Source organism: Dunckerocampus dactyliophorus, chromosome 4, assembly GCF_027744805.1.
Source record: "Dunckerocampus dactyliophorus isolate RoL2022-P2 chromosome 4, RoL_Ddac_1.1, whole genome shotgun sequence".
Lineage (NCBI taxonomy): Eukaryota > Metazoa > Chordata > Actinopteri > Syngnathiformes > Syngnathidae > Dunckerocampus > Dunckerocampus dactyliophorus.
Window position 1 is genome coordinate 23,695,499 of NC_072822.1, and position 21,221 is coordinate 23,716,719.

Sequence of the window (21,221 nt, forward strand, 5' to 3'; positions counted from 1 at the left end):
TGCTGGAGCCTATCCCAGCTGTCTTTGAGCGAGAGGCGGGGTACACCCTGGACTGGTCGCCAGCCAATGGCAGGGCACATATAGACAAACAACCATTCGCACACATTATGACTTGATTCCCATCATTTTGTAACTTTTTCCCAAACCTAATTTTCCAAACGTTACAAGTTTAACAGGAGTGCCATTAAGGTGTTTTTGCTCTCGCATCCAAAGTCTAAAGAATCATCCTCTAAGTTTCACCAGTGATATATGTTCTCTTGAAAAAGTAAGTAAGTGAGTGTTTTTGTCTAAATGAAGTTAATTTATGGTTTCCCTTTTCATATCATTTAGCCAATAGTAAATTAAAAAATTTACACTTAATCTACAGTATGTGATTGGTATCGGTATCAGCCGATTTCATGGATGATCAGTATGGGATTTGATCGGAATATCCCTACTTTATTCACATAATAGTCTGACTGTATTCTCATATTACACTTATCCCCCAACCTAAAATGACACTTTTTTTCCTCATAATATTAGAACATTATTTTTCTTTTTCTAGTTCGATTACAATTTTTTTCTCTCAATGTTTTGACTTTATCTTGTAAACTTACGCTGATTTTTCTATTATTCCTGCAGTTGTTTTGGTTTGCTTTTTTGTTAAATAAAATTTTTCAAATGTGCCGCAGGCCACTCAAAAAACAGCCCCTGCGCTACACTTTGGACACCACTGGACTAAGCAATATTTTTGCATCGATAAATAGACATATACAGTATATGGGCAACCTCAGTTGAGACAGAGAGGCTTTTAAAATGGCTTTTATTTTTAGATTTTAAAGATTTTTCAACAAACAAGTTCCGTAAATCCCAGACTATTGAACACACTTGAATATAAGCTGCATCCACCAAATTTAAAAATATTTTTTTTTGTTCATATATAGGCCACACTTGACTATAAGCCACAGGTGTCCACGCTGTAACATGGGATATTTGCACAGAAAGACACACTATAAACCTTGCAATCCTACCTGCACTCTGTGTTCCCAGCATCATTAGCGCTGATGAATGAGACGTGAGACACTTTTTTTTTGTCCAGGTTCAACAGCTTCCACAGTCCAAGCAGAGGCTTTAGTAATTCTACATTTGATTAAACTTACTTTAGATTTGTCAGATGAAAACATGATTGCTGCATAATGCTTCATAACATGATATTAGTGTCCACTTCACTACCCCAAATCACCACTTCCTGACTCTGCGCTCATCATGGGAACTGTAGTTCTTTTAGCTATAAATTAGCCGCATTATTGCTTAAGCCACAGGATTCAATAATTTTATAGTAATTTCTACTCCAATGGCAGGTCTTCACATAAAACTGTGCGTAGTAACTATATGAAAATAATGCTCAACATGTTTTTTTCCAACATTATTTTGAAAGAAAGACAGCCTCATTAACAAAACAATGCATCCATACATCTTCTATGCCACTTCTCCTCATTAGGGTCGCAGGGGTATGCTGGATCCTATCCCAGCCCAACTGGTCGTCAGGGCACATATAGACAAACAATCATTCACACTCACATTCATACCTATGGACAATTTAGAGTCGCCAGTTAACCTAACATGCATGTTTTTGGAATGTGGGAGGAAACCGGAGTACCCGGAGAAAACCCACGCACGCACGGGGAGAACATGCAAACTCCAAACAGAAACGGAGATTCGAACCGAGGTCTTCCTGATCTCCTGACTGTGACTGTGTGCCCAACATGCTAACCACTAGACCACCGTGCGGCCCAAAACAATGCAGAAATGACATAATTTATCTGAATTTGTGCAGCTGCACATGGGCGTCATATGTTTACGTTTCTTTGAGTCGGAGCAAAGGGGGCTGTGCAGTAAAAACATATAACATATACAAAAGTATATATATTAAAAGAGACGAGGACCTTTTGCCAGATGCTGTAGAAGCAACTTTGGCATGTGTTCATAGTCTCCAGTGGTCCTTTCCCCCATCCAGGTGACACGGCTCTCAAAGTCCGGTTCAGGAAATTGGGCTTCTTGTTTCTAAAAATAGAAGCTTTATTTCACCAGAATGGTGGCGATGGCAAATTACATGTGGCTGTTGTTTCCCAGTGGAGAGTGAGGTTGTTTCAGTTCATGTTCGAGGCTTTGACTGGATGCTAATCCTCAGCCCGGAGCTGTTTTAGATGCAGATTTGGGTGCATGTTATTTCTGCTCGTTTTCTCCAATCAGAAGTTGTTCCTTTTTTGGTGCGGAAAGTAATTACCAAGGCTAATTTCATAGCAGGAGGTACGACTGTTAGCGTTGATGCGTTGCTGGTGACCTTCATGCTGGAAGCTCACTTCACTTTCAAGATTGTCTTTGCTCCAGTGGATTTGTTGTGTTGTTTGTGCTTTCACCAGTTAGCTGCAATTACAATTACATCGTAAACAATTAATCACTTGTTTTTTGCAATATTTATCTTCTTGCTGTTGCTTCTAATGTTGTCCTTGATGATGCTGTCATTGTACAAAGAAAATGTTGAAAACCGTTTTTTCAAAGTAAAAAGTAAAAAATAAGGTCCACCATGGACTCTTGTAGGCGTGTCTAGAATAGTCGACTATTTGATGATACCATTTGGTGGAATGTCATTCAGTCTCGCCGTTGAATCATATGATAATGTCATGTGATCAAGATTGTACCATTCTGAATACATGGGGGTGCCCACGGCTGCGGCTGCACATACATTTTTACATAGAATGTATTTGTTTTTGTTATAAATAGCCTATTTTCATACAAATTCAGCCTCATTTGTTTTATTAAAGTATTGAAAATGACATGTGTCTTTAACAGAAAGATTGTACTTAGGCAAGACAGCGAAGGCCAGCGCCTCCAGATTTGCACTTTTGTGGTTATTGTTTTGTTCATATCGGGTCTGGTTTAACATCTTACACTCGACAAGAGCTTTTAAGTGTTGGAATTCGCAGTGCCAACGTTTTCATCACCAATCTTTAACTCGTCTCTGAGAGCTCCATAGTACCGGAATCGCTTCCAAGCGGAAGTGCTTGCAAGTGGCGTCGAGAACGTAAACAAAGGTGAAGAAGGCGTGGAAGAATACGAGCTAACACCACGCTAGCATACCGCATATATATATACAGGGTCAGGCAAAATGATCTGACACATTTGTAGGTTAAATAAAAAGCAAATAAAGTAAAGAAACCAAAAAAAGTACATATAATGCCATTTTTTTCATATAATGCCGTTTTGCTTTGTTTCTTTATGATGCCATTGTTTTTCGTTTCTTTTTCAGTTGCTGCCATGAATTGGACTGGTGAGCATCGCGCTTTCATTGTGGAAACGTTTATCAAAACAAACGAATCTGTAACTGCAACACAACGAGCGTTCCGTTTGCACTTCAATCTTGGTAGACATGATCCCGTACCAGCTGGAAACACCATCTTGTTGTGGGTTACCAACTTCAGAGCTACTGGATCTGCATTGAGTGTGTGGACAATAATGGATCCCATTGGACTGATTTAATTTTTAAAACATAATGAAACAGAATGGCATTATATGTACTTTTCGATAATAAAAACACTTTGTTTCTTTACTTTATTTGCCTTTGCCTGACGCTTTATATATATATTTATGTGTATATTTGACTGTTAGTTAACTATAAACAAAATCTAGCAAATCCAATTTTACTATGAAAATCCTTCGTTGAAGACAGCCCTAGACTTTTGACTTAATTGTCCTCTTAGGTCTCAGGACATACACCTTGGTGCTGGTTTGCTCTCTATTTCAGTTTTTCTGTAGAGTATCCATGGCTTATTCTGCCCATGAATTACAACCATGCAGTGACATTTGTGGTTATTCACACTTGCATGTCACTGCAACAGAGGCGATGTTTGGTCTCTTCACTGCTTTGACAACCACCAACAAACACCTGCTTCCCTGCACTTCCTCTCACCTCTCATTACCCAAGACAAAGTTTGCCACTGTCTAAATTGAGTTTGCCACCGACTAAATTGAAACCAATGATAGGTTTGTAAGCGCGGTACGTTTGAAACACTACTTTCAGACTAACAACAAGACTAACGATAATTTTAAGAGAAAATATTGCTGCTGTCCAAAGACAATCCCACACAACAATGAAGTACCATTCTATGTGGGTAACAATGACTAAGCACAAAACAAAACAAGCACTAAGCAAACACGTAACTAACTGTTATATGCATAGTGACCGCAAGGCATGCTGGGTACCCCAGTGGTAACTACCTTCAACACTACAATATAGTGAGATATTAGATGTTCAATGACATGTACATCATCTTTAAAACCAGCAAACACTTACATGGAGCCCAAAACACATCATGACAGTATATGCCATGCACTATGGGTGTTTTTAATCTGATGTAACAGCAGATAGAAAATCGGTTTCAGTGCAGAAAACTGGTTGACGTTGCAGATTGGTAGATGATAATAAAACCGAACATCCCTACAGCTGCTAACAGCACTACTCTCCATTAAAGCTGTAATTGCTTGCTTCTACCTCTCATTGCCATCAGGGACACAAAAATCCATAAGAGACGACTAGCACACAAACCATCAATAATGGAGCATAGTTGTGTGCTGTCCACTCCGGGCACATCTTGTTCTGACATTTTGTCCCTGATAGAATTGTGACTGCAACCAAGGTGAGACAAGTGGACTCAAACTGAGAAGGTTCAGGTGCTAACAGATTTCACACAGTGCCAGTGACTTTATTCACACCCCTGCACCAAACTGTGATTCAGCACCTGCTGATAGGCAGAGACATTTGAGAAGAATGGAAATGGACTGGAGACTAAACAAGATAGACGACGTGGTTTGCACAGCAGATGTTGGTACTCGTGGATGTACTACAGAACCTGTCGTTTCAGTTGACGCTGTTCATGTCGACAACCCGTCTAAGTCGACCAACTCATTAAGTCTTGGCTAACTTGGAAATGGGAGTAACCAGACAAAAAAACTAAGTGGATATTAGTGTTTTATTTCAGTGCTTAATAGTTATTATTAATATCATGGCAATGATCCATCCTTCACACACACTCACAGAGCACATCAATGTTGTTACAGTTCCATATGACTGATGGACAAAATACTGGGAGACACATAATGATGCACTGTTGTCACTCACACAACCTTACCCCTCACTTCTACACAAACTTAACTTTCACTTTCTAGACGGGCACGGCAACTACTATAGACACTCTATGTACTTTTATTCTGGGCTCTTCCTCTTCTTCCTCAATGATGAAAAGAGTCCAGCGCTGTAACCAAATATATTGCTCTTATTTTTAATAAAATTTGAAAACCTTTTCAATTGTGTGAGCGTTGACTACTTCTCCGAAAGCAACACCGTCCAAAGAAGCAGGACGAAAGGCTAAGGAGAAGTAATAGACACTACAGTACAAAAACAGAGGCAAAATTTGGGTGAACATTTTTGTCGGAAAAAAAATCGGGGTGTACGAAAACCAAGGTTTGACTGTGTATACGATAAAAAACATTTTTATTTTTTAACCTCTCTTGAGTGGTGATGTTCTATGTTGTGGTCCAGTCATTTGTTAAATGCAGAGATTACTATCGAAGTTCAGCCGTATGGAATAACGACACAATTGAAAAAGCTCCTTCATTCCTTCTTATCACACCAGCCTCTCTGTTTGCGGACTCTAATGATGATGGTCTGTAATGTTCTTTTACAAGACACAATTAGCTACTGCTCTCTCCAGACACAGGCGGCGTATACAAAGAAAAGCATTTGCAAGAGTTTTTTTTTTTTTCCTTGTTCTGCTTTCTGCTGAAGCATTACCTGGCAGTATAGAGCTGTCTGGGGCTTTGGAGGGAACGAGGAGTGCACTAAACTGCCTGAAATAATTGTGTGAAATTCTGTTTTATGACAGTATCGCTTGAAGTGTTCCATATGAGAGGAAAAGCCATTCTAAGAAGCGAGTGAGCGTATAGTATAGAAATGAGCCATAGCTGTATACTGTATGAAATGTTCAAAACACAAAAGAAGCCCGAAAGGGGTGACAAGCTCATCCGATCATTTTCTCCATGACACACACCTCACATATACCTTCCCAGACGACGAACTGTCTTGATCGTGGAGATTCTGTCTATGCTGCAATAAACCCCCCTCTCCTGCATCTTTCATCATTAATCCTAAAGTTACCCAGGAGTGTTCGCCAAACGATGTGAGTTCAAGGGGAACAAGTCCTGACAGAATACAGTGTTCCCTCATTTATCACGGGGGATAGGTTCCCAATAAGTGAAATCTGCAAAGTAGCCAACTTTATTTGTTTACAGCGCTCTGTCACTCCTTCCCTCTCTCGCTCTACCTTTTTGTGCGAGTCGGTGTAGGAGGCGAGGTGGTGTACTAGTGTACTTACAGTCGGTTTTTGGAGACTGGGCTCCTTGCTTGGGCTCACGGGTTGCTGCCTGGATCGCAGCGAGGCGGAGGGCTGTGTCAGTGGACAAAATGCGTGCCTATTGGTCGCTCTCCAGGAGGTGAGGCCACTGATATGATAATAATTTTTTTTTCAAAATGTTCTCGCGATCGACAGTCCCAAAAATCGACTAGTAGCTCACGATCGACGACTTGGTGACTCCTGCTCTACAGGAACTACATAACCAAGCCAACAACACCACAAAGTCTTTCGTCAGGCAGCACTGCTAACTAACCATTCTCACTCACGTCAATCCCAATCCAGTTGGAACTCTTCCTAAACTCTGCTCACTAAAACATTTTAAATTTGACCTATAAGTAACATTACAGCAATAGCAAATGATTTCTAATGCTGGCCACGCTTCAATTAATTAGCTTCCTACCCAGGAGCCAAACTTACAAAAATACCATTACCCGAGGAAATGTGTCCATACTTGACAGTCATTAAAACAGCTAACATCATTTTACTTGGCATTTTCTTCAGTAACCAAAGAAAAACTAAAAAAAAAAGAAGATTCTGGAAACGCGCCCTTCAGAAATGCTGTGCCAAAACGTTCTGAGATATAGCTCGTCAGTTGCAGATGCAAATACTGATATTGCATCACAAACTCCTGCACACTTGATATTCTTTGCAGATGATTCACATTTTCTTCTTCAACATTTGAGCAGAACTCAAATCACTGTGTAAAATATATGCATTTACTTATTTTGCATCATAGATCGAGGAGAAATGTATGTATCCACTGATAAACATTGTCATGGTGAGGGAGCCTGCATGCAATCGGCATTGAAGATGCAATTGATTTTGCTTTGTTGGTTGCCAGCTGTTTTTGTTTACAGTCATCAAAGCTGAGACAGCGGAAGGCCGGTGTGTGCGGCAGAATAATTCATCCCATGGCACGAAGCATCAAAACCAATTCAGTGTTGTCATTTTGTTATACATTGTCATCAGTCATCAGTTCTTTTCTCTCCCAGTGCCTGTGATGTGTTTATTTCTGAGACGGTGGGAACACAAAGGTGAGGCCGCAATAGTGTTGCCTCATTGTTAAGAATCATTGATGGTTTATACAATAACAAAGTACTTCTACAAAATTACTGTTGTAGAAATGAAGAAATACGCATTCTATAGTTTGATATTATTTGCGTTGCCTTGGAGAATACAGTGTTTTTGAATGGAAAAATGCTAGTTTGTGTTGTTTTTGTCAGCCAAACACTGTAGCTTCTGCAACAACATGAAATTCCACAGGGCAAAGAAGACGAACAATTGTTGCAGCTTCTACAACAGAACTGTTTTCATCATAGGATTAGTTAGTATCGAAAGACCAGCATGTAACACATTATATGGCACTATTTTGGGTCAAATCCTCATCGTAAAAAAATTGTGAGGTGAAATTCTTTTGGGTTTTCTTCAGGTACAGTAGATTCACGCTTTTTGCTTTTTGGTGGGCTCATGCCTTGGGAACACGAGTGAATGTCGAAAAGCTGCAAGTAATTGATAAGCCCAGAAAAATGTCTAAAAACAATAATCAGTGAAGCATACAGTAAAGACAAAAACATGTAAATATTGTGGGCTTTCTAACAGTGGTACATGTATGCTGTACATTTGACAAGTATTGACCTATGATGTGTGAAATGTGTTTTTTTGTGAAAAGAATGGCCTATTATTTTCAGAGAAAAAAGACCATTTTTTTACCAAAGACCAAAGATTTTTTTTTTTAATCTGTAAATTTGCAGGGCTGTGAATACGGAATTGCAAATGTGCGAGGTTCCACTGTATACCTTTCAAAGATATTTGGTATAGATGTTCTATTACATGTTATTAGGTTGGTGAGTGTACACCTGGACTGCAGCAAGCATTGCCATTGCTTAAGAGCCATTTATTAAACATGCAAATTCAGCAGGCTGGCTGCACACTTACATTCAATGTCATTTTATTTTAGTCACAGATCTCCCCTGAGAGACGCGACAATCGAGTCCAATCTATCCGAGCATCATCTTCCTCATTCTACTTGTGGTGTGACGGCACTCGCCAACATCAAAGGTACTACACTGCCTCTCTCTTCATACCTCCAGCCTCCTTTAATCACTTTGTTCAGCTCATCATTGCAGAAATTATATTTCCTGACAGTGTTTTTGGTTTAAACATCCAACACTTGCCTCTCCCTGTTATCTCTCCTCCGGGGAGTTTGACTTCACTTTGCTTGTTAGGTACCTTGTTGATTGTTATTTCAACATGTTTGTTTTACCCTCCAGGAAATTTGGTCTCATTTGAATATTTTACACAATTAGAATATGCAAAATATCAATGTTGTAATTACAATATTTTCACGAGTAAGAGAAACGTGCTGGCCCAACTAAAATAGACTGCCATGCATGGAGTCTCTGTCCAAAAACTCTTGCTGCAAGTTGCATGTTAGCTGCGAAATATGCTGCCCTTTTCAGTGCTATATACATGCATAAAGGTCTGTGTAGTCATTTCTAAAATTACAAATTTTGAAGAGAACTGGTCATGAATTAATTGAATATCTACATGCTGTTAGATATTATTGCAACTTTAGATTCAGTCTATTTGCTCAGTGCATTTTCAGTCTAAAAGCTTCCCATAGAAGGCCCTCTTGACACACAATCACATAGCACAATCAGAGTTGCACAACAGTTACAAATCACTGGGGTTGTCATGTTACCAGAATTTCATTACTCGATACAAATACCTAATACTATGATAAAAATAAATAAATAAATAAAACCAGAACCCGTGTATTTTTTAATTCACTACTTTAGTGAAAACTGTTTCAAATTGTATTTTAGATCAGTATGCTTCAACATCTTTGTAGTTTTGGAAGAATTTAAAATGCACTACCAGCTTCCAAGAGGTAACCATACATTCAAAAAAGCAGTGGCCTACATTCTCCAAGTATATAAAAGCAAACAATAAATACAGTATGGGAATACATAACAGTAGTCCACTATTTTACATAAAAAAAAACAGCAATGCTTTTTCTATAGATTTTCATATACTTGAAGGCTCAACGCCACTGTTGTTTGTTATTTTTTCTTTTCTATTTGTGTGTTGGCACCGTGATTGTTGTAAATGTTGTCTTGTCACTGTCACTTGTCCCCTGTTCATTTCACTGAGTGACAAGCTCACTGCGAGTTCAGTGCTGGTTATTGCTTGTCCAATTAAAGAGCCGCCCTTCCTGCAAGCTAAAGTGCCTCTCACCAACTCCCCGGGGTACACGGTCCGCATTTACACTAAACTTTGATGTCATTTGGGGATCACAAAAATTGTCAGTGGCCTGCAGGCCATGAGTTTGAGAGCCCTGGTAAGCTGGCTCTCCAGCCCAAATAATGGGACATATACAGTATTTGTGTCATGTATTACATGACACAAGTGATGGTAAGTTGAAACTTGCTCACCTTGAATTCTTTAAACAAGTTGGGGCGCCTGTCTTTCTGGTGTTTTGCCAGGTTCGTAGTGTTTACTCCTTTGGTTTGAAAACTTTTGTGAATTTATAATTGCATGTGGCTTATCGATAAACTGAGTTGATATGCTTTTACCTCAACTCGTTGAGCCTTTTTTTGAAGACAGCAGGCGTTCTTCGGCTCTGCGCTCTAGCTGGGGAATGCCAGCACTGCTGCTCAGTCGTCTCGGTGCTCATATACTGCTCACTTCAGTTCTGCCAATAATGATACGGCTCGCAAAGAGAAAAGTTGTACAGCCGATATTGACAATACCGAAAAAAGCAGGTCTCGATGTATCTATGTAGTTGATATCGACTTCGTATCGAGGTATCGAGTCTTCTGACAACCCTTTATATGACTGATAGAAAAATATTGGAAAAGGCAGACAAACAATACATACATTGTTTTCATTCACACAAGCTTAACTCTCACTTTCTGTTTCTACTCTGTGTACTTTCATTCTAGGCTCTTCGTCCATCTTCCTTTTTGATGTAGAGTCCAGCAAATAAACCAAAAACATTGCTCTTTTTTTTAATACAATTTAAAAACCTTTTAAATTATGTGATCATTGACTACTTCTCTGATAGCAATGCAGTCCCAAGAACAGTGTGGAAAGGCTAAAGAGGGGAAATCACTTTTTCAATGCATAATGATGATTAGCCTCACATTTATTTTCCATGATTGGTTGATTCCAACATGTATTCCATGTAGGAATCGAAGCTTTGACCCAAGACTTTTAAAATTTGTAATAGTTTCCCACAAGACTGCGATCTATTTGTGGCTGTGGTGGGTTGCAGGCGGGATGACGTAATGATGTCATCATTTAATTTGACTAATTGGCCAATGGAATGGAATGGAATGGAACATTTGCAAAAAATGAGTCTAAAACATCGAAACAAATATGTTTAGAACTACAAACTAATTTTATTCTATTGTTTCGCTTTTTTTACAGCAAAAAGTCAAGATGAAAAAATAACATCTAGAATCTGATTACTCGATCAATATAGCTGCTAAGTTGCCAACACCCTCCTCTTCTTATTCTCTGGCAGACCTGCAGCGTTGTAATGTGTTTATGAGTGCGGACAAACAGGTAGCGTCAAATATTTGTGGCGGTCCAAACGAATGTATAGAAAACACCCTGTCATGCAATATTATGCACTTTAATTGGAAGATATGCTCACAGTGTGTAATGACTGTGTTTTTATGATGCATGACGAAACGTACAGCCTCTTCAAAGTGCAGAGTATTATGCTATTACATCAGGACAGAAATGACAATCACTTTTGATCAAAGATTGCACCTTTCAACAATATGTTACTAAGTGTTGCATCACCTAAATTGAACCCAAAAGCCGCTCCCTCAAATTCTTTAAGATGATAAAGCAAGTGACAGTCCATACAGTCCATCCAATTTGTTCAGCCTGCCATGTATGGTTTCAATCACTCTGACTTTGTGGATTATCAGAGTTCATTTCCAGGAGAACATTACTGTGTGTGTCACAATATAAGAACATGCTAAAAGAGACACCTTGAATTTACATCATTTTCACAGCTCCCAACACATAAATATTAGCAAAGTAGGCAAAACTAATTTATCAATTGAACAAATTAGTTTGGAGGGGAAAAAAGGTTCATTTCCAGCCTCAGGGCTGTGTGGTGCATACCTGTCAACATTTCAAAGTAAGGGACAGTTTCTGGAAAAGGAAAAATTCAAGAAACAAGGGAAATTCTGGTCTTTCCACCCCCATCCGCTTGCTAATTGTGCACTTTGGGTCAGGTCAGCTCAAATGTGAATGCTTTACAGACCAGTTACTGAACATGCAGTCTAAAAAGCATAGGAAAATTAGGGAGTATATACTTGTACAGTATATATCTTCATCTGCGGGTGCCACCTTGTGTTGTTTTCATATTTATAGTTATTTTACAAGGTCTTTGTGGCACTTCAGCTGATAAAAGTACAAACACATGAACACACATCTACAGAGAATGTATAGCATATGACACAGTGTGACTGTTTTTGTTTTGGAAGACTGAGGTTTGAATGCAGAGCGGTCAGGATGTCTATTTATCTGTATGCTTTTTAATGGAATATTTTTGGCCTGATAAAATATTCCAAGACCGAAAGTAAGATGCAAAATGCCCCATGTATCTTTTTTTTGTGTTCGTCTGGACCAGACACCCAATTAAGTGAGAACACAGCTTCAGAAAAGCCAACAGAATAAACAAAAGATCCCCGTTTCACAGTAAAGATAGGAAACCAACCTTACGCTCAATACCCTCAAATGTACACCAACTATCGTAATTTCAGGAGTATATAGTTTATCGGTATGTAAGCCGCACCCACTAAATTTAAAGAGAAAATGAGATTTGTACACATATAGGCCGCACCTGGGATTGGAGGCATGAATTGGAGGTATGAATGTGAGTGTGAATGATTGGCTGGTGACCAGTCCAGGGTGTACCCCGTCTCATTCCCAACATCAGCGTACCCCGCGACCCTAATTAGGATATGCGGCATAGAAAATGGATGGATGGAAGATGTGACATACAAAGATTTTTTAAACTTTTGATTAAATAAATGAACTGGACTCCCTTGACGCCTTGGTTGCGCATAGAACTTCTGTCCATGAAAATTATGAACAGAATCTGTGACAAAGGGCAGCCTTGGCAGAGGCCAACACGTTCACCGGAAACAGGCTCGACTTACTGCTGGCAATGCGAACCAGGCTCCTGCTCCGATTCTACAGGGACCGAATGGCACGTGGTAGCGCACCACCAATCCCGTACTCCCGGAGCACCTCCCACAGGACACCGCAAGGGGTACGGTCGAATACCTTTTCCAAGTCCACAAAGCACATGTAGACCTGTTATGCGAACTCCCATGTACCCTCCAGTACCCTCGCAAGGGTGTAGAGCTGGTTCACTGTTCCACGCCCGGGACGAAGGGGCACATTGCACCTCCTGTAGCCGAGGCTCGACAAACGGAATAGACTTTCCCAGGGAGGCTGAGGAATGTCATCCCCCCCATAGTTGGAACACACCCGCCGGTCACCCTTCTTGAAAAGAACACTGAAGCAGCGAGCCGGGGGGCTATTAATAAGCCCACACCAGCTCGCCGCCTCTACCCTGCAGCAACTCCAGAGTAGAACAAGGTCCAGCCCCTCGCGAGGAGTTTGGTTCCAGAACTTAAACTGTGGGTCGAGGTGGGTTCGACTATGTCTAATCGGAATGTTTCAACCTCTCGCACAAGTTCAAGCTCCTTCCCCACCAGAGAAGTGACATTCCATGTCCCAAGAACCAGATCGCCCAGAAGACCAGGTTGCCCGGTCACACATAGCACCGGACCCTTATGCTTGTCTCCGCGGGTGGTGGGTCTACAAGGGGGAGATCCCGTGTGCCTTTTTTGGGCTGGACCAGGCCAGACCCCACGGGTGACGGCCTGACCACCAGGTGCTCGCCTGCGAGCCCCTCCCATGGGCCTGGCTCCAGGGTGAGGCCTCAGTATTCCACGTCCGGGCGAGGTGCGGTCCCTCCTCTTGCGTTTATTCATAGTGTCTTCTGAATCACTCTTGGTCTGGCCCGTTACTTAGGACTTGTTTGCTTTGGGAGACCCTACCAGGGCATATAGCCCCAGACAACGTAGCTCCTAGCATCACTCGGGCACTCAAACCCCTCCACCATGATAAGGTGGTGATTCCATACAACAATAAAACAAGACTTGAGTCTAAGAATAACATTAGTTAAATGTCTTAGTTTACTATGGAGCTCAGTGATGATGGAGGATTGAGATTTATGATCTTGTTGAATAAGATGCCAATAACGTAATGCTAAATTTTCCTGGAAGCGGCTACTGCATCATCTGCCAATTCCCATTTATAACTGTGGCTGTCTGTGTGTGAATATTTAAGCTATTTTACAGAGGTGATTTATTCCTCAGGACAAGTGAGGCTGGTACTGAGGTGCCACAACTCCATGACATTGCATATTAATTAAAGATGTTTATGCCTTGAGACCGGTTTCATTTAAACCACTTCCCTTTGTAGTGGAAATGATTCATTATTTTCTGTCTTCCCTTTGATTAGTTACTGCCGCGACGCACAAACTGTCCACAAATGATACTCATGTCCTTGGACTTGGACTTTAGTACATTTCCTCCGCTTTAAGTTGGGACTAAAGAGGGTTTGTGTAGGTTTAAATAAGGTTAACTGTGTCAACCTTTGATGTGTTGTTATTTCCTCTGACCCAGGCCATTAGTGAACATCTGCAGAGGTATATCTTTAAAAAAAAAAAAAAGGGATATTATGCTACCAGGAGAGAATTCTTCATTGTGAGCGACCGTATGTAAAGTAAGCTGGAGAGCATGGTGTTTAATTGGTGCCGTAACTGGCATGCATGCTGTATTACCGAAGATCAGTTCGACATTCACATGTTTATTGTCTCTGCTTTTTAAAGATTTCTCATTTGGAGAAAAGCTGTCTCGTGAGAATAGGGCAGCCAGAAGTCAATCAGACTGTGAACTATGGTGGGGGGTGGGATGGTGTGAGGGAGTATACTCTTAACATGAGAAGAGTATCTTATACTTTTCCCTGGCAGAGCAAATCCGTTTAGTATGTAAGGGCATCTAGGTACAATAACAGTACTATTTGCCCCATTGGCATTTGCTCCATTGTTTTTTTTTTGACAGCGCTGCAAACCCTTTGTGTTCTCTCAATGAGCTTCATGAGTTAGTCACGTGAAATGGTTTTCACTTCACAGGTGTGCCTTGTCAGAGTTAATTAGTGGAATTTCATGCCTTATGAATGGGATTGGGACCATCAGTTGTGTTGTGTATGTCCAAACTTTTGGCCTGTACCGTATATATATTATTAAGGTAACTTATAGAAGGTGGTTTGACGCCACTATCTGCAGGAGAAAAAAACTTCTGTATGCCTGTAATTGTTTCTTAATGTGTAAAATTGAATTCAAACTCTGTTTAATACAGTAAGTGTGAAAAGCAAGAGCCGTATCCCTGCGCTCTGTCGCCTGTCCATCCTTGTGCATGTGACGAAGACGCTCGCATCTTCTTCCGCGACGGAGCGCCGCGGCCATCTCGTTTACCTGCGTGTCCCACAGCGGAAGAAGATGCGAGCGTCTTCATCACATACACAAGAATGGAGAGAATGGAGAGGCGGCCGTGTGCAGGGATACGCCGGGAGACAAATATAATGCCGAGTGATTTGTGAGGTCTGATTTTTTTAGAGTAAGCATTTTTATGATGTAAATGTAGTACTCATCTGAACGCATATTGTTTTGAGAAGCCAAACTCTTTACTTAAATGACCCAGCAACTAAGCGGAACTACACTCGTTGTTACGGAAAACCGACCCGAACTGGACTCGCGAGGCCATTTGGCTGGTGATGGGGATGTCATACAACTTCATGTCAAAAAAGCCGAACTATCCCTTTAACTTACATGTAAAACTACCCGCATCGATAGCCTGCAAGGCATGCAGGGTAACCTCGGTTACTTTGCACTAATTCAAACTAAACTATCTTCATTAAATCAAAAATATTTGAAATTTCCGAAATTTGGGTCAGGGTTTGTCATTAAGGCAGAGGTTCTCAATTATTTTCTGTCGTACCCCCACTGGGGGACTGAAATGTTTTGCGCCCCCCACCCCGATTTGAAATACTATTGAAAAACTGATAATATCTATTTATTCATGTGTACTGTACAGATTGAACTCAAAACTGAAACCAAAATGCAACAAAATGGAGAGCAATGAAACATACAAGCATTCATTCCCCCCCACCCCCAACCCCACCCCCACCCCCCATAAAGTCCATAAATTTAAATACATGGATATTTCAGTCAAACCACAAAAAAGTCTTTCAAAATTGTTGGAAATTGCTTGTAAGTAATAACATAACATGTTCAAATTGGAGAAAAAGTAACACAATTGCATTTCACTGATATGCACATGCAATGCTTTCTGCTAAATCTTGGCTTCTCCGCATTAAGGGAGAGTGAAAGAAGAGACACTGGATATAAAAGAAAATCTAAGTGAGCAACAAACATCAAACTGCTGTTTCAGAGGGAAAGGGAACTTTGTTATTACCACGTCTTATAGTGAAGAATGAATCTTGTTATGCCTAGAACCACATGCACAACCAAGTAAACATCCTTTGTTTCTGTAAACAGTGCTAGCTGAGATTCTGTTGGCACCCAATGCATTGATGAAACTTAGTAGCATCCTCTATTTTGTGTCTGGAGTAGAGTTGCTAGAAAATACCCATCATGCTTTTATATAACATACAAATATAAAAAGCTGTCACCTTATTGTGGTGGAGAGGTTTTTGTGTCCCAATGATCCTAGACCTAAGAGCTCAGTTGTTGGGGGGTTTGTGCAAACAGGTACTCGGTGAGGGACCAGACAAAGCATGACTCAAAAAGAACAAAAAGACAAAGGATCGTCATTTTCCCTTGCCTGGACGAAGGGATTCACAGGTGGGCTCTCCTGTCACTGAGGTTTGGGGTCACCAAGGTGGTTAAAATGCTTCTTGGTAACAAGACCCCAGGTGTGGATGAGAGACACCCAGAATTACTACAGCTTCTGCTTGGACTGCTTTGACCACGCCAGCTGTTCAACTCCGATGAACAAAAAGCGTCTCATGTCTCACTCATCGGAGCTAGCAAGTGATAGTGGGAACACCGAGTGTAGGTAGGATCGCAAGGTTTATAGTGTGTCTTTCTGTGTAAATGTCTCATGTTACAACGTGGACACCTGCGGCTTATAGACGGGTGCGACCTATATATGTACCATTTTCTCTCTTTTTTCTCTTCTTTCTCTTTTTGCTGAGTCTGGCTTATATTCAGGTGCGTTCAATAGTCCGGAATTTACAGTAATATTACACGTCCAGGACACAGTAAATACTGATGCAGGGGCCTGCAAGTTTGTGACACCTGCTCTAGATGCTGTGGGGCAATTGGTGGACATCAGGGACAATGCCTTTGGATTGGCAGACTAGATTCAGGAGGAGCAGTTTGGTTTTTGTCCTGGCCATGGAGAGTGCAGTGGAGGGTGCTCCATGGGTGTGGACTTGGAGAACCATTCCCAGTCCAATATGAAGCTTTAGCAATGAGAATCAGCACTTCCAAACCTAATATTAGATGTGTGGAGTGATTTATATTATTTTTGTTTTGTTGGTTTATTGTAACCTACTGCAGTGTAATACAATGACTGGATTTGAGTGCAGTTGAATAAATTTGAACATACACTTGAACGGAACTTCATCCACAACATTGCTGGGATGAACTCGAACAAAGACTGTGAGTCACCCCTTCTTATCCAACATCAGTAACCTCGGACATCAACATGTTCTTACTCTAAAATCTTGTACAAATTCTTCCCAAGTGATGAGCTGCAAATGGAAGACGTAGTCTATCTCCTTTACGCGTATGTGTGACATTATGGACTGACTGTCCTAGGTAGGCTGTTTTTTTGTTTGTGCTCTGATTTTTCTCACGGTTCAGTCCAACGTCTGAGCAAGAGAAGTTATCACTTATGGTGAAGCTGTTTTCCGATTACCTCAGATCCCTATTCAGTTTAACCTATACAACTGATGTTGTGTACATTTAAAATAAAAGGCACAATTTCTGATTTAACTTCTTTTTCTCTTGTCTCCCCTTTGTTGTTCCTTTTTTTCTTTCCCAGCTCTCTGACATTCTAGCTGTGCCATTCCTCTCTTTTTGTTAAGAGCGGGGGATGACTGTTTCCTAAAACCTGGCAGCCTGGTTATATTCTAGGTCTGTATTGTTGTGGACTGGTATTTCAAAATGCCTTTGATGTTTTGTTGTCAGCAATCTTGATATGCCGCATCAATTATGGATATCTGTGTGTGTGACAGTGATGTACACTGTGGCTTGCAACTGTTTGAAAATCAGAAGCTCATATGACAGTATGTGTGATATGAAGCCAGGATGTGTGTATGATGGCCGTGGGAAGCGTGCATGTATTGTATTTTTGCCTTCAGTGTTGCTTGCATGTCACAATGCATTATGGTTTTGTGCATGATCGTATGTAAAGACAGCATCAGTGCTCCACAAATGTATTCCTTGTCACCAAGGAAAACAGATCATGCAATTTCCTCACATGGACTCTGGAAAAAAACAGAGAAAATCATTGTCTGAATGTCGTCTAGAGTGGCCCCTTCACACATGCAGCACACGATAGGAGCTACAGTACTTCAGACCCATCCTCACCTAGAAAGAACAAGAATTACAGTGAATATTATGAACTTAAGAAGCGTGCAGGGTTATGCAAATATGCGTGGTCACGTTGTTGTTTTGTAACTGGATCAAAAACCACAGTCTCCTGCTCTTCATTTTATGTTTGATAAACAAAGATCAGGAATCTTTTCGACCACAACTGTGCATAGACTTGTCTTTTTATTGAATAAGCAGACATCATCAATTGACATTTTTGCTGCAAATTGTGTGTAAAACTGCAAAAGTGTTGCAGTTGTGTTTGTAGAAGCGATCGCTGATTAACAGTCTTGAAAACTACAAGCAGACTATGACATGATCTGATATGATTTTTTTATCACAGTTATCGCAAGCATTTTTAAGTGGATATTTGTATTAGAGATGTTGCTATCGGAGTCATAAACAAGTCATTCAAAACTTGCTAATTTTTTGACGGAATCAGGACTCACGGTTATTCGGTCGCCAAATACCCTAACAATTATCGGTACCCAATTTACCCTTTTGGAATGTGGGAGGAAACCGGAGTACCCGGAGAAAACCCACGCACGGGGAGAACATGCAAACTCCACAAGGGAGAATCGAACCCAGGAGAATCGGATCCAGACTGTGACTGTGACTGTGTGGTCAATATGCTAACCACTCAACCACCGTGCGGCCCTAGACCTTACAATCTAACATGTACAGTAATACAAGTTATGATGCATTTACACTTTTGGCCAACTTTTTGTGACTTAGAAAATCATCCAGCTGGGATTTTATATTAATGCAGGTGGCACATTTTACCCCTCGCGCATTTTACGTTTAAGTCCAGTTTCTGCCGTCATTGGCTGGCTCTTCGGTGACTGTTGATGCTCTTTTGGACGAAATAGTTGTGAACCGTAGACCATTATGATTAAGATATTGTACCAATTTTACCCCTTAGCCCTTGTTTTACCCTTTAGCCCTTGGTTTCGCACGATCACGACTCGTAAGGGGCATTCTACCCAAAATACATGTTCAGGAGTTAGGCCATGACCAAGCATATCATTTTGTAATTGAATTTTTGTTTAAATCTGCGAGGCTATAAAAATACAAATGTTACAAATCATGACACATTTTAGACCAGAGAACTGTCAGGTTGAAATCTGAGCTCTTCATATCGAGATGCTCCCTCACATAAAGTTTAGGTTTGATGTGTATGCATGTGTGAAAGGGCCCCAAGTGTGTGATGTTTAATTCACTTTATCATGCCGGCAGTTTGTGGATTATGTTCCCATTTTGTCCCAGTGATGTTTCGTCAAAACCTTCAATGAGTGTCATCTTTTCTACCAGGGGTTGTCTTAATTAGCAAATGGGCCTCCAACTTCAGAAAGCAAACACATAATTGGCACCCAGCAGAGTACCCTCATTAATGTGTCTGCTGTGCTGGTTCTTTGTGAATCCTAGATATCCTCATGCAGGCCTTCCTTTGTGGGGTGAATTTGAGCTTGTCCCTTTTGGGCATTAGTGTCAGAAAAAGTGCAAATGAAGGAGATTTGACTAGCACAGATGCCACTCTCTGTGGCATGAACCTCTCACCCCATGCAGTCAGCCATTCTAATTGTTTCAGTTTAATGTGTCATGTTGGGTCTTCTTATTCATAATGATCATCCCCAGCCTTGTGCAGCCAGTCAGATCTCCAAAGGCCTGACTTTTCTGCATATGACTGTGAAGCTGAGTCATGCTGTTGGTGCCACTCACCCTTCCTTGTGGCTGTAGGTGTCCTTATTGACCTGGTGCCCCTCCTCCCCCTTCTCTCCCCTCCTTCCTTAACCTGGATGATCAGGAAAAGCGCAACCAATACCGGACATGGAGGACTATGACGTTCGCTCAGCTGCCAGCATCCTGGCTTCAGTGAAAGAACAGGAGGCTCGTTTTGAGCAGTTGACCAGAGCACTCGAGGAGGAGCGTCGCACACTGCAGCTTGGGCGGACCAATCTGCCTCCTAACCCTCCCACCAGCCAGCCGTTAGCATGGCAGCAGGTGGTGATGCAGGTAAATGTGTGAGCATGCTGGACCAACCCTGTCTGTTTCAACCACACGTCTGCATTCCTGCTTATTCCTCTAAAGGGACATTTTGCTCTCCATCTGAGCAAGCCCATTCTATCATCATGTTAGCTCATTAACATTGGGAATCGATAACATCTCTGTGATTTGACACACTCCCTCCCATTGTTTGAACCCTCTGTCCTGTGAATTATCTTTTTGAGGCAAACTGATGAAATTCAACCTCATTATCGCTTCCTTCGCCTCTCCCTTCTATGACACTGCTTGCCTCATATTCTCATATTCGTTCACCTGTGGGTATTGGTATTGGTGGGGATTTTCTTTCAGCCAATGCCAGATGTAGGGGGCCTGGCCAGGCCTCCACTCAATACTGACTGTATCTGCAAGTACACAAAATGTAAGTTGGATACATGAGACAGCTGTCATCTTCTAAAAATGTCAACAGATGCAACAGCGATTGATTGTGACACTTCAAACTGCTGAGAGAAACTGCCTCCCTCTGTTAATGACTCCCAGGGTCAGGAAACATGACATCTAATTGATGAGGCTTCACTCTTTGAGGATATTACTGATCTATGCACCCGACTTTTTGAAGTCAGCCTTCCCGACTGCACATTTTACGCAGTAGAATTTGATAGAGCAATTTGTTCACGCAGCACCTGCAGCACTCAAACACATCACATTTATTCTTGGTAAAAGAGGAAATAGCATGTATAACTGATCAAGTAGGACTCACAAAATGATTCTGCTTACCTACATTTGCCTTGGGTCACATTTTGTTAATGGTCTGTATCAAAGTTTATTATAAGGCCTTACAGAGAGAGGTAGAAAAGGGGAAGGAGGTAATCATTCACCTGCTTCCATACTCAACTCGAAAAGCAGTGTGTGTGTGTGTACTTGTGCTTGAAATGAGTGAGTCTCCCTACTCACAGAATGGGAATTATCCTTCCAGGTCATACACCATTACTTACACTCAAGTCATTCCTCAAACAAGTGCACTTAGGCATCGCGGCGTAAATACATTA

The 21,221-nt window shown here is 41.1% G+C and overlaps 1 protein-coding gene across 15 annotated transcripts in view; it reads left to right on the forward strand.

The window, feature by feature from the left end:
- Positions 1–21,221, forward strand: part of arvcfb (ARVCF delta catenin family member b) — a 270,971-nt gene that overhangs the window by 87,664 nt on the left and 162,086 nt on the right. For 10 of the 15 annotated variants that reach the window (XM_054773300.1, XM_054773299.1, XM_054773306.1 and 7 more), the window contains 2 exons: positions 8,407–8,507; positions 19,976–20,184. The exons of 2 other annotated variants lie outside the window; for them this stretch is intronic. In XM_054773300.1, the coding sequence (XP_054629275.1) occupies positions 8,407–8,507; positions 19,976–20,184 (310 nt within the window). Of the gene's footprint in view, positions 1–8,406; positions 8,508–17,620; positions 17,713–19,975; positions 20,185–21,221 lie in introns of all 15 variants that reach the window. 3 more of the 15 variants (XM_054773310.1, XM_054773311.1, XM_054773315.1) reach the window with 3 other exon arrangements.